This window comes from Lutzomyia longipalpis, chromosome 1 (genome assembly GCF_024334085.1).
Source record: "Lutzomyia longipalpis isolate SR_M1_2022 chromosome 1, ASM2433408v1".
Lineage (NCBI taxonomy): Eukaryota > Metazoa > Arthropoda > Insecta > Diptera > Psychodidae > Lutzomyia > Lutzomyia longipalpis.
In genome coordinates, this window is record NC_074707.1 from 10508971 (window position 1) to 10522617 (window position 13647).

The 13647-nt window shown below is 36.5% G+C and overlaps 1 protein-coding gene across 1 annotated transcript in view; it reads right to left on the reverse strand.

Annotated features, from left to right (window-relative positions):
* Positions 1-1333: 1333 nt before the first annotated feature.
* Positions 1334-13647, reverse strand: part of LOC129789672 (connectin-like) — a 48862-nt gene continuing 36548 nt past the window's right edge. The window contains exons 2-4 of the mRNA XM_055826675.1: positions 9967-10825; positions 9348-9564; positions 1334-2896 (exon numbers count right to left, since the gene is read on the reverse strand). Of these exons, the coding sequence (XP_055682650.1) occupies positions 2409-2896; positions 9348-9564; positions 9967-10818 (1557 nt within the window). The 5' untranslated portion in view covers positions 10819-10825 and the 3' untranslated portion in view covers positions 1334-2408. The remainder of the gene's footprint in view (positions 2897-9347; positions 9565-9966; positions 10826-13647) is intronic.

A 13647-nucleotide genomic window follows, 5' to 3' on the forward strand; every position in this document is an offset into this window, starting at 1 on the left:
ACATAAAACATAAAACATAAAACATAAAACATAAAACATAAAACATAAAACATAAAACATAAATCATAAAACATAAAACATACATCATAAAACATAAAACATAAATCATAAATCATAAATCATAAAACATAAATCATAAAACATAAATCATAAAACACAAAACATAAAACATAAAACATAAAATAAAACATAAAACATAAAACATAAAACATAAAACATAAAACATAAAACATAAAACATAAAACATAAAACATAAAACATAAAATAAAACATAAAACATAAAACATATGTAGATGTGGTGTAGATTTGTATAGCCGAACACGACTGATTACCAACAAACTTACAATAGCTTGGGAAAAGCTTAAAATATTTTTTTTCCCATGTGAAACTGAGCAAAATTATGCTTGAAGAAGTTGTAGGGCGGAAAATTTTCATTAAGGATGAACTACAAACTGTGCTGTATTTCATTGAAAAATAATAATAAAAAAAGTTCCATTTCGCCGAGAGACTTTCTTGTCCTTCTCTCCCCTAAAAATATTTTTTTTAATTTTAAAAAATAAAATATATCCGTTCCTTTTAAATTCATTCCTACAACTCCCACGTTAGTGAAATTTATTAAACTTATTTAAGCAAGCCCGGTCTTCTCTATTAAACTTCTATTGTAATAATTCTATAGATTATTCTGTGCAATATCCGGAATTGTTTTACATATTGAAAAATTATTCTATGTGAGTTGCCAGAAGTACATACATTACCAGAGCGCAGAAAATTTTAATTCTGTTTTTACTGTTGATTGAAAATATTTCCTGCATGATTGGACCAAGCCAGGGGGTAGACAAAGATTCTATTTCCATAGGAATTCACTGATCACTCGCTGAGACACTCAGGAAAATGCTTCAATCTGAAAAAATCCACCATTACTGGATAGATAATTTAATATTCTATCGATTGATAGCTTTTGAGGGGTGTCTCACAAAGATTAATGCACTAAAACTGATTTTAAAAATTTTGATGCACTTTTTGGAAATAAAATGACGTCATTTTCTTCCTTTAATTTTTCTGCAAACCGTCCGCCATTATTTGCTGTGTTCGGGTAAAAAAGGGCTTTGTCTACCCCCTGGACCAAGCATGAGAATGATTTTTAATCAATTTTTTGGATAATTGCGATAAAATTAAACTTCATTGTTATTGGAAAACTTTATAAATATGTACATCAGGTAGGAAAAGTTTGATACATAACTTACCTTTATGTGAAATACGGGAGTGAAACATAAACTTTGAAAGGTATATTAAACAGTTCAAAGGATGTATTGGGGGAAAATAAAAGTCACGGTGGTTTTTAAATTATTTTTATACTCTTATATGTATACATATTTCTTTATTATAATTAATATTATCATTATTTATAAATTTAAAATCACAAATATTCTCAATTTCATTTTTTCCCTTAAATTTTTAATACTGATTATAGGTACACTCACATTTATTATTTTTTTCTTTTATCAATTTTTAATTCATAACTCTTGTGTAACTAATCGGGAAAAAAAGACGCGAGAAATGTGGGTGAATATTTGTCAAAATGTTGTAGCACAAGAGCTTTCAGGGAAAATAGATTAGTTTTATCACTGTGGGACACTTTGAACGATATAAATGTGGTATAAATGCCATAAAATCCCACTTTCTGGCACCACAGCAATGTGTGTGTGGAGTCCTTTTCAATCTGTAGCCTCTGGGGATCCTTTATATCGCTCAACGTTTCCTAGCAATACGTTCAATAGAGGGGATTTATCCTAAAATCATTGTTTTTGTATCATTAGTTTAGTTTTTTTTTGTCATTTTTTTTTCCTTGGAGACACACACAGTTTAGGGGATTGTATGATGTTATGTTGTGTATATGGAAAATTGTTGATGTTGCAACAGCAATATATGAAGTAAGGAATCGTCTGTAAACAATCCACTTGTGGGTCGTATATTGGGCGCACATCACACCATTCCATAGCCACACATGGGAGAATTGCACACAGTCATTCAACAACAAATCGAATTGGTATTTAAACATCCCAAACCACCCCCATATTCCCATTTGGATAACACATGGGGAACATGGTAGATTTTAGGAAGAGTATTCCAGAATATAATGTTGGTGTGAGGTTTTCATGGGGAAAACATCATCACCATTTTCCACTTTAGCACCCGCACAATTTTGGGGGATTTTGATTGGGGTTGAAGACTTTATGGACATGAGAGAGACAGACACTTCGTTGGCTCAGCAGGGCTCACAACACTCACCCTACATTTGCCCCCATTTTGATAATTTACTGATTAATAATATCCTGGTGTGGTGCCAAATCCGATTTGCCACACACAGACACATACTCAGGCCAACGGGCTTATGCCACTGCTGGGCACTAATTGATGACGGACGGCAATGGTGGTGCCGTAAGAGCATGGATTGACACGATTAAGATGACCAAACCACTGACCAATGACACACCTGTACCACTACTTGATGTTGTCTGATGGAGTTCATCGCGTTCTGCATGTGAGATCACTTTTATGGACTCCTGCGGCTTAGGGAGTTCCGTTGGGTACTGCAACTCCTGATGGCATGGCAATTGCTCCTTCATCAAGCTCAACAATCTCACAGCTCGTGGTCCTTGATCACTTACATGCGTCTTCGGGGCAATTATCTCATTAGCCTCCTCCGTATCAGCCTCATCGGTGTCATAGTACTCAAGCCTGACCTTCTTCCTCGGTATAATCTGCACCCCACCTGCCCTCGAGGGGTCAAGTATACATTCGAGATCTCGCAGTGAATGCCGGAGTTTGGTGTTGTTAGTGATATTTCTGAACTCAAAAATCCACGTCAGGCGACAATCGCAGATCAATTTATTCTCTGGAAATGAAAATTAAATCATTAAATTATTTTTAAAACTTTTCCCCAGAGATTTGGACTTTTCACCAGAATTCCCAAACAATAATTACAAATCCTGATAGTGATTCGGAGAATTTATAATTATTCTACATAGTATAATGGCATATGATGTGATTCTCACTAATGTGTCTGATTTGTATGGTGCTGGAGAATTTCCCATGTGGTTAGTCAAATGTATATAGTTGAGTGGGTTTCTTGGTAAAAGGCACGAGCCAAAGTGGCGGAATGCATCTTCAGGGAATGAAGAATTCAAATTTAGAAACTTCTGCAGAAGAGACACTTGAAAGTAATTCGTTGGAAAGAAAAGAAGAACATTAGGATGAATATTTAAAAGGAGTGATAAAATACCCCAAGGTTATGCTCAAGGATATCCGCTTTGGCTCACATTCTTCACCCACACATTATGTTGACTGCATTGGGGGTGTGAGGAAGTTCTTAGAGGTTAAAAGTGGATGACAGAGGGTGAATTTCAATCTACGATGGTCCTTTCCTTCCGAATGAATCTCCCACCCTTTCAACCCCTAAAGGCACCACCCGGCGGCTTCTCGTTTTCCACCACCGGAATCCACGTGGCACATATGAAAGCGCACCGTTGTGCGCCTTCTCTAATAAAATATTAAACGCATGTAACTCGAGATATTCCCTCCGGCCGATGGGTTGAAGGGGGCTCTCGAGGCTTGGACTGAGTGGGTGAATGAGATGAAAGGTAGATAAAAGTTTTTTTTTTCATGTTCAATCCCACCCAACGATGGGAAAAAAAGTCTCGAGGGTTGAAAAATATTTCAGAGGTTGTATGGGGGGGTTGTGAAAGACGAGACTCCCGGCGAAATTGCAATCGTGCTTTACTACCCCGTACATACCAGCGAAAAATTCACCCTCAAGCCACAAACAAGCGCGCTTTTGAAGCAATCTGCCTATCTTTTGTGCATCACGCATGGTTTCTTCTGTCGGCAGGTAATAATACGCTCGTTGCTCTCTTCTATAAAGCAACAGCATCATATAGCTTCCAAATCCACAGTACTGGATTCGTTATGAGGATTTTTTTTTATATTTCTTCAACCCCTAAAAATTGAAAAAGAAGATGCTGCTGAGAAGGGTGCTTCGCAAGCAAAAAACAAATATAATGTACATGATAGTACCTCATCCCTCTCATCCCTGAATCTCGTTCACAAAGGCTGAAGCTATGGGGATGTGTTATTATTTTGGGAGAATTACAAAATACAAAGAAGACAGAAAGAAGCTCTATATTGCGGATACTTGGAATGGGTGGTAGCTGCTCAGATTTCACATGCGTTTCCTTTCGCTCCCATCCCCCTAAGTCAAAATGACGACTTTCCAAGCTGTTATAGAGGTGGAGAGAGAGGTAGGGGGTGGTTGGAGGAAAATTGCAAGGAGAACATTAGTACATAGAGAGGGTATCATGAGAGCACTTTGCCATGGACACGTTTTACACTCATCAATCAAATATCCCCCCTGAATAATCACCTCATCAATGGGGGTGGCAACTGGTGAAAGTGTTGCGTGAAAACAATTCCATGGGCTAATGGAAAAGTTACTCCCTCCTGAATGTTAAATTTTCGTACATGGGATGCTTTCGCTTTGCTAATTGAATTCCATGACGTAAGGAGGAGATTCTATAATGAGTTAGGCAAATTTTGAAGGCATCACTCTATTTGGGTTTAGCTCAAAAGGTACACACAGAAGAAAATTTTGTTTGCAATAAAAAACTATGATTTTTAAAATAAAAAAGTGAAAAATTTTCTGTATTTTTAAATTAATTTTTGTTTTAAAAAAAGAAATCCTTCAAGTTTTAATGTAAATTATTTTTATAAGTTTTAATATTCATTTAAAGGAGTTTATTCACTGTTTATGGGAAAATTGTTTATTCGAGGAAACGATCGGAATACAGTTAACATTTAAAGGATCAGAAAAGGATAAGAAATCATCACAGAGACTTGACATATTACACTGAGATCAACTGAGAAAAATTGACAAGAAAAATATCAAAGATGCAGAAAATGACGTCATTTATGTATTTTTTGTCTTTTCCAATGAAACATAAAGATTTTTCACAAGAAAAACCATTAACGAAATACTGTTATATATGTTTTATTAATCAAAAAATACAAGAAAAAACACAAAAGTGACGTCATTCTTTGCATTTTTGAGGTAATCTATGCAGATCTTTAATAACTTATCTTAGTGGAAAATGTGAAAATATGGTTCTTTTTTATTCATTTTTGATCTTCAATTAATCGTATCCCAATTGCTTTTTCAATCAAAAAAATTTTGTCATACAACAGTGACTAAACTCCTTTTCCATTACTTCCATATTATTCATGAAAATATATCCACAGCAATTAAATAAATAATTTTTTGAAATGCAAATAGATCGTTCGTATACAAATTCTTTCTTATTTTAAGAGATTATTAATTCCAGATTAACGTCTAACATTATAGAACCCAAAAGACACAAAGTCTACTAAATTCTTGTTCTAGAACTCATTGAGTTTGTGAAATGATTCTATCAGCAAATAATTCAATTCAGCACTGTTCCAATTTGCCAAAATTCCATTTTGAAACAGAGTTATTGAATATTTAGTTGAATATTGTTGATGCTTAACTTGTTCCAGAACATCCATTTAGCTTCTCGTGGCAATTTAATAAATTCATCCTCAATGCACCTTCCTGTTTACTCAATAATTTATATAGAAATTAAATTTTCATGTCCACTGGGGAGGTATATAGCATGGGGGGATAAAGTCTCCTCTAATGGGCTATAAAAGAGCAAAGTGAAGACAATACGCCCGAGATTTGAAAAGTCTCTGAAAAGGCGTGAAATATAGATTTGATCACGATATTCTCTGGAGCAATAAGATTCTCTTCGTACAGACAAAGTTGAATGGAAAACTTTTTACTGATACACAGGGAATCGAAGGGTGGAATTCAGCATCGCCCCACTCTCTCATCCTTCCGTATGAACTTTTGAATCATACTGAAAGTCGTTGTTGAGAAGTTGATGCATCATGAAAAAGTCCCCATGGGGAAGATTGATTTTTTTCCAGGGCTCCACACATATGCAGGAAGTATGGATAGAAGGCATGACAGGGTAAAATGACGACAAAATCCATTGAGAAAATTTTGGGGGTGAAGTCGTGGATGGTTTTTGTATGGGAAATTTTGAAGTGGAGCACATTGCTTAATTGGTGACCTGAAATGATGCATGATTGATTGTCTCCAGCAATTTGCAATTCAGCTCAAAACTATCTGTCAAATTCGACAACACCATGCACAATTCGTTGTGCTGATTGACACGCTGACAAACCCGTGCGGTGCCCTCGAAAAGTCCAGAGGGTATGTGAATGCGGTAGACAGGAAGCTCTCGCTTATAGCTCAGAGTCATTCAGCAACAATAGACTTCCCCCATATTCCATGACTTCTGACCAATTGAAATAATTTCCTTGTCATTTTCTCACATTCATCCCATATCTCTGGGTTTTTTTTTCATTCTCAAATACTACTGTGTGCTTCCAAACCACCCCCAACTCCCTCATAGCCCCATAAAACCCCAAAAGCGGAAAAACACGTGTCATCGAGAATGGTGAAAGATTATTTTCATTCCCACACTCGCAATACATACATACATATCAGGGAGCAATATGTGAAATTTTATTCCTCACACAGAACTTTTGTTATTGACTCAAGTGTCGATGGGGGTGGGGTATGTGTGTGGGGTTTGAAAGTGGGTTGTATATGGGGGTGGGTGGGTTTGTCGTATATAGACCGAAGAAGAGAACCCAAGGAAGGAAAGACATAAAGAAAGGAGAGAGGAAAAAAAACCTTTTCATTATGATATTGAAAATCCGGTTTCCTCCCCATAAGAGAATGTCTCCGCATGTGTATTGTTTGCGTTCACTGTGTGGTGCTCGGCGTGAGAGCTTTTAAGCTCGTCTCGTGTGCCAACAAGTGTTGGGTGTATTATGCAAAATATAGTGAAGAAATACATTTATTTGATTTGATCTCTAACTTATTTTTACCCGGGAGTGATGGTAGAGAAAAAAAATTGAGAGGAAAACTGACGCTCCATTGGATAGGAAATTCAATATAGGAATCACCCCTCAAACCACAGAAACATAACCAACAACGTGAGCTTTTCTCGCGCAAGGAAAGCACTCACACTCTGCTATCTAGAAAAAAAAATTATATATACCTACATAGCATACACGGCTGCCTCAAACAGCCTTTGCTTGTTCATTTTTTTTCGCCACCACCCTTATTTGCTGCTGTTGTATGAATATTTTCCTCTGTGTGATTTAAAGAGCTCTGCACACATGGAAATTCCAGTAAGTGCGCGAATGGGTGATTCTCAATGGGGATGGGTTGGATACAGAGGGGAGCTCGATATAGAAGAAAAGACATCACACTCAGGAGGGGCAAAGGAGGAATGAAAAAAAAAAAGAGTCGAAGAACAGAGAATTTTCCATGCTATACGCTTGATTTGCTCTTCGTACAAATATTACATTTTACCCATGTGAAATGTTATTCAGCTATTGGGCGTATATATTCTACTCAAAAATATGTATCTACATGGCAAACAACGTGGTGGGTGAAAGCCAAAATATATGAGAGAATTTATATTGTAGTGTCGTACAGAGGGTAGGTAGCTAAAGGGGCATGGGGTGGTGGAGGTTGGCAGCCGATTTCTGGTGTTTTAACCAAAGGGAAAAGGCTTCAAATAACATTTGTTCGCGAAATACACGTGGTACGTGCTTCTTCTCGCACGTTGACGATTCACCAAACACTGCCGCAAGTCACCATGAAAATTCTCTTCTGTACACAATTTTCGCTATATGTATGTGGTTCCCAACCATTAGTGTGCAGCATGGGTATTCTCACCCACTTTCGCCCCTTACTTTCCGTATGATCCTTACAGGAAATCATCCCCTTACAGAAATATCAAATACACACACAATAGGGGGACATGGGGCAAAAAGTTAGTTTTTTGGGAGGACCATTTTCCTGATTTCCCTGAAAATATTTGAGTTTTCTCATGACGACTATCTTATAGGAAATTTTCCGGGCTACAACTTTGTCTCAGAAGATTTTTTTCTAACTCAACGGGAAAATGCATTTTCAGTCCATTTTCCGAACCCTTGCACTTTTAACTTTTTGCCCCAACCACGGGGCAAGAAGGTTAATTTACGTTTTTTGTCCTTAAATTTTAATTTTATGAATTTATTTCATCTAGAAATTATAAAAGCAATTGAGAATAAGTTATTTGTGCAACAATTAGAAATTTTCTTAATAAAAAAATTACAGAAATTAAAAAATTTAAGAAATTTTACTTTGAAATTGGAAAAATTTGCTTTTTAAATAAATCCTGAAATATTAGATCAATTATTATAAAACTTTTTATGCTTAGAGTTATAAAAGGTACCTTTTGATTAAAATGGATCAATTACGAAATAATATTTACTGAGATATTGGAAATGTGTTGTCTTGTCTTTCTAACTTTTTGTCCCAGTTACCCCTATACTGAGATACATAATCCAATTTTCTTCTGTGAAAAATCAAACAAAATCCCTCTCGTTGCAAATTAAAAGTTAAATAATTTTTAATTTTGATAATTTTCTGATAAAATGTCATCACCTTTTGCTTCCACACACACAGACACTTTGACCCAAGTAAACCTCAAAGCACTATGGCATCAATTTTGCCACATTAAAGTGCTTCTGAGGGGAAGTTATGTATGGTTCAAAGCTTTTGCACGGCTGAAAGCTCACCACAAATTCGTTGAGTGCATAATGTGGGTGAAACGAGTTTTCTCTTTTGGTTCAAATTGAAAATTTTCCTCAGAGAACGTCATTTCCTCGTTTTTTTTTCGTTCATACTTCCACAACTCACCAGTTGTATGTGTATATAGCCACCAAAAAGGTTTCTCTCCTGAGGATTCATCGAGAGAGGGTATGTGTGTGTGTTTGACTTTGATATGGTTAATGAAAAAGTGCGGAAAAATTGCTTCTGCGGTAGAGGTGCCGGCTTCTGTGGGGTCCTTGAGAAGCGATATCTTGAGATAGAGAGGCAGAATTCACTTGAAAGAGTTATGTCACATAGAAAGTTTCTTTTGAAATTCAATTGAAACTTTTTCCTCACTTATTGAATTTGCAGCTTCTTCAGGCAAACCCAGCGAGTGTTGGATGGGTTGGAATATGCGAGAGAAAACCTAGGGATTGTAATAGAGCTTGAGAAGAATATGGAAAAGTTCTTGGAAATGAGCTCTATAGTGGATGGAAAGTTGATTACAATTATTACACCCCTTTCTATGAAGGTTCTTTTGAATTTTATGTGTATGTGTAGGTGTGGACGATGTTGATGAACAACAGAAAGGTATAGACTTGATGTGAAAACTCACCGTCAATGTTGAGTTCGCTATTTATTCGTTTGAGATTATCATATATTGGATGGAGGTTCTCGAATGTGAGTGTCTCCAGTTGATTATCCAGCAAATTCAGAGAATTCAGGGCAGGTACAACGGTGAAGATGCCATTGTGGAGTGCGATCAGGCGATTGTGTTGCAGCTGCAGGGTGTGCAGATTGTTGAGGCCATCGAAAGCTCTCTCGGATACTTGCTGCAAGGACATGTAGTATAAATTCAAAATAGTAAAAGAGGGGTGTGCAGAGCTACATGTAAAATGGTTCGAGTGTTTTTTGACACCATCAACATCAACCGAATTGTCATGGTAAATTACAAATGAGAATGTGGGAACCATATGATGGTATCTAAAAGTTTTGCTGGCACTACACTACACTGAGGAAAATGAAGTTCTCTCTTTTGAATTCTCCTGCTTTGCATGGAATATATTTTCCTGCTTGCATGAAAACTAGATCCTCAATTGATTGTACCAATTGATGGGGAAGGGTGTAAAAGTTTATCGTTCACTCGGAGCTTTTTATCCATTTGAAAAGCTTGATACTTTTATTGTTTATATTTATCAAGCATAAAGTTTAGGGGGTAAAAACACGAAACTCACCTCAATCTTGTTATTCTGCATGGCAAGCTCCTGTAAACTCCATAGTTCTGCAAAAACTGTATTCCCAATGAAAGTGAGGTTGTTCGATGATAAGTCGAGCATAAGTAAATTCCCCAAGCCCTTGAAAATATCTCGCGATAGTTGAGCAATCTGATTGTGCTGCGCATGTAGCTCCTTGAGCTTTCCAAGTGAACCAAATACATCATCGGGTAGGGTGGTGATGTTATTGTAGCCGAGTCGTAGTACCTCAAGATGGGGTAGATTGACAAAGGTCTGCGGCTCAAGTTGACTGATGGAGTTTGCCTCTAAATTGACATCAAACAGGACGGGGTGATTGGCAAAGGCATACCTCCGCAGTGACCTAAGCTGGGTGTTATTTGTGAATTCAACTTTGGCCAAATGTGTGGCATTGGACAGGGCGTAGGGGCCAATTTCGGTGATTTGCGTAAAGGAAACACTGATCTTCGACAGGATCGACAGGATGCGTACAGCCCGACTGGGTACGTATGTTAAATTGCCCTGGGCAAATGTGATAAATTTGACCTCTGTTATGGATGTGTGGGCGTAGAATGCAGCCCAAATGGGATCTTTGCGTGATAAATCGGAGCCAAGGATCCAGCAATCGGCTTTAGTTACCAACCGTCGGGCGTCTGTGGCACAGTGACAAATTATCTTCATGTCGGGTGCTTTGGAGCAGAGATCCGGCACAATTGGGGATCTCGTAGGCGCTTGGGAGGAGGATGATGACTTTGGTCGCTTGGCAGCTGCTGTTCTCGTTGCGGGTGTGCCATCCACACAGTACATGCAGCTCATCATCATTGCCAACACCCACCCAAACTGCGGTAGCCACATAATGATTCTGCAAAAAAAAGAGAGAAACTTTATTAACATTTTCGTGGTTTCTATGTGCTTGGAATTTACTTGGCGTGAGACCCGGAATATAAGTCCCTTTTCTAGAGGCCTTTTCCAGGGCATCGTTATCTCTTCTCATATGTTAAAATAAAGCAATTTATTTAAAAAAAAACCAAAAAGTATCATATTTGTTTACAGGGATTTAAATTTTATTATAAGCCTGGCATGTATATATTTATTTGTAGGGTTAGAGCTTTTTCCATATGCTTAAATTAATATATAAATATGATAGGGTCAACAGGTTCGAGCGCACCTGTGTTCAGTTCCACGAAGTGAAAATGAAACATGATTGAGGGAGTTAAATCGAATGAATGCAAAATATTATAAATTGCAATTTGGTAGTAGGTTGAAACATTTTAATTCCCCTATTTGTGCAAATTTCCCTGGGAGTTCAGTGTGTTGTTATTAGCTCCCAAAAGGTTCAGGTGCGTTCGATGTGGTGTGGGTGGCTGAATTTCAATGTATTCAGAATATAATTGTGAGGCATCCATTAAAATTGATTCAGCAGAACCATTAAAAGCACATCCACACGCAGTTACATAAATAAATTACCTTAATGCACAAACTTCGGATGGGTGTGGTGGTGGTGGGTTTTGTGACGAATACCACAGCACAGAGAGACACTTTTTGGGTAAGTAGCAATTTAATACACATGGGAGATTACCTGGGGGAAATGCGCATAATTGTACGGAATTTCACTGAGCTTTTTCCAGCGAAATACCCCAAAAAGCTATCGCCTAAGCCATTTATATTTGATGTGAGATTCATTTAAAATTCAAAAAGAGCATATTTAATTACAGTCATACTTTTCACGTATGGACTATTTTCATCGTATGCGGGGGTTCATGGGAATTCTGAATAAACAAGAACAACCTCAACTCAACGGGTTGTATTTACATTGAATGGATTATAATTAATTTAAAACGTCAATAGGTCGGGAGTTTACGGTCACACCATTGAAGATTGCACACACAGGTTAAATGTATATGTATATAAAATTTAATTAGAACGGATTACAAAAGATGAAAAGAATTTTGCAACAAAGTTTGAGTTTGCAGAAATTTTAACAAAAAGTTCAATATTTCAATCAAATTCAGTTTATTTTTTATATTTACTGAAAAATCACTAATCAATGAAAATCATTTTCAACCCTCCTTTCAATACACCGCGGAAAATTTTATATTGTGAATTTTATTTTTCCCTAACATTCAAATTATATACGCTTGATTCGCACATCAAAAGTTTTTATGTTGATTCAGAAGATTGAGAGTTTCTTGCACAGAATAAATCATACTTCTCACAATGAGTTTCCTTTTATTTTTCCGAATAAGTGAATTTTCATTCGAAACACGATTGCACACAATTCAGATAATAAATGGGTTGAGTGCAATTAAAGAAAAGCACGGACTTTTGGTTCTATACCCGTTGTATTCAACACCATTTCCTTTTATCAGCAATTTCGAGAGTTTACCCACCCCCACACCACCACCTCGTTATTGCTTTGGGTCGGTGTTAAATGCTTCTGTCTGTGTTATTTTTTTCAGAAAAAAATAGTTTTGTATTTTTGAATTTTTCATCACAGATATTGCAGTTGAATGATGCAGAAATTCCTTTGAAAATTATGAGTTTGTATTTATTATTTCGCGTTAAAGGTCTATATAGGACGAAAAAGCTCGAGTCTACCCAAAGCTTTTATTTAAAAAAAAGGATTATTCAAAGCCCGATGAAGAGATAAATTCATTCTATTCTTAATTTCAAGAAAACAATATTGAATACGAAAGCCCAGATTTAACCTATAATCCTAGCAATGAAAACGGAACATTTTTATCGCTCAATAAGCATAATTATGAATTAATTATAAATAAACGAATACACTCTCAGAACTCTCGGATGTGGTGCATAATATCATTTAATGCTGCAATATATTTTTTGCCACCAAGTGTATTTAATGAAATTTTCTTTAGTTTTCCTAAACGAATAAACCTATCCTACCTCAAGTTTGTGCAGCATTTACCCTCATTCCCCGTACATCCGTGTGCGTTCGTGGTATGTTGGAAATTAAATTTCACTGAGTTTTCTGTTTTAGAAAAATAATTACGTGTATTTTTCTCGGGGAAAACGAGAAAAAGTTGCAGAATTGCTATAACTTTTCAAAGCTGCTAATGAAGAATTTCCATCTCATAGTACCTATATACAGGGGATTAGTCCTGTAATTGGAGTGTAAGATGTTCGTATACCCGCCAAAGGATTTTTTTTGCCCTCTCTCTCTTCACCTTTCGGAAATGAGATCAAAGGGTGGGTGGTAAATTGGAAAAAGGAATAGCTTCCGTGTTTGCTTTGTTGATTTTCTATAGAGAAAATTCCTTCCTTTTTAGAATTTTAATGCTTTTCACGCTAAAATTGCAACCTGTTTTACTATTTGCATGGAGGGGAGGGTGTTAAAAGGGGTGAATTTCTTAAGAAAAATTCCAAAATCCAATAAGACATTTTAATTATATAAAGCGGGCATTTATGGAAAATTTTCCCTCAAAAGTACGAAGAGATAAATAAAATAATTTATGAATTCTTTCATTTACAGTTGTTGTGTGTCTGCCTACTCTAATATATAAAGAGCTTTCAGCTACAATGCATAGCATATATAATCCCAAAAGTCAGACATTACACTGCAAAATGCTTTCGAGGTTCGTCGATCTATAGAGCATTTTGTCGGGACATACAAAACCGCTTGGAGCAATGTGAACATTAAAGTGTTACAATTCATACAGCACT